This window comes from Cariama cristata, unplaced genomic scaffold, assembly GCF_000690535.1.
Source record: "Cariama cristata isolate BGI_N322 unplaced genomic scaffold, ASM69053v1 scaffold25859, whole genome shotgun sequence".
Lineage (NCBI taxonomy): Eukaryota > Metazoa > Chordata > Aves > Cariamiformes > Cariamidae > Cariama > Cariama cristata.
The window spans coordinates 12187-12963 of NW_009635601.1; the positions used below are offsets into that span (position 1 = coordinate 12187).

The window sequence follows — 777 nt, forward strand, 5'->3', positions numbered from 1 at the left end:
CGTCCCCCCCCCCCTGTCCCCTGCCACTGCGGCCAACACAGAGAGCATCAGCGATGTCCACAGCTGAGACCCAGCTCCCTTTGGGCGTCCCTCCAAGGCCCAAGGACTCGGTATCTGGACATCTAAGCGAAGGGAAATGCCAGCGCTGTGCACATTGCTGTGCTTGTCCTGCCCTGTCTCTCCTTGCTGCTCAGGGAGGGATTCTGTCTCCTTTCTCAAGCATTTTAGGGCAATTTCCGCCCCCATCCTCATTGCCAAACATGTTATAGATCTAGAGAAAATTTATTTCAGCACTCAACAGGTTTGTGTCAAGTAAAACTCCATCCAAGCAGTTTTATTCCTTTTTTTTTTTTTTATTATTCTGAGTTTTATTCTGACTCGATAGAACCGTGCTGCTTTAACCATGCTGGCTTTTGGTTTTATTCCCACTTCACTTGCTCTATGTCCCTGATAATTTGACAGAAAAAATCCGCTGAGGGCTGTGAAGTTGGCAGGTACCACCTCTGAGGCAGGCAGCCTCTGGGCAAGGACTGCGGTGCACTTGCTCTGTGCCTGTATGCTCCTGGCTCTCCGCTGTTTCAGATCCATGCTGGGGTAGATGGGCCTTTGGTGAGAGCCAGGGCAGGCACGGAAACCCCGCAGACCCCTGTGCCGTGGGACCGTGCAGCCCTTCGGGTCCGGCTGAGTGGGTGTTGCTGGAGTGCGGCAGGATCAAGCACTGGACAAGCTTGAGAAGTGGGCCCATATTAACCTCATGAGGTTCAACAAGGCCAAGGG

General features: G+C 52.9%; 1 protein-coding gene across 1 annotated transcript in view; it reads left to right on the forward strand.

Annotated features, from left to right (window-relative positions):
* The window catches only part of LOC104167373 (elongator complex protein 6-like), a 10900-nt gene extending 10302 nt beyond the window's left edge, over positions 1 to 598 (forward strand). Inside the window, exon 6 of the mRNA XM_009707615.1 lies at positions 583 to 598. Within this exon, the coding sequence (XP_009705917.1) occupies positions 583 to 598 (16 nt within the window). The remainder of the gene's footprint in view (positions 1 to 582) is intronic.
* The last annotated feature ends 179 nt before the right edge of the window (positions 599 to 777 follow it).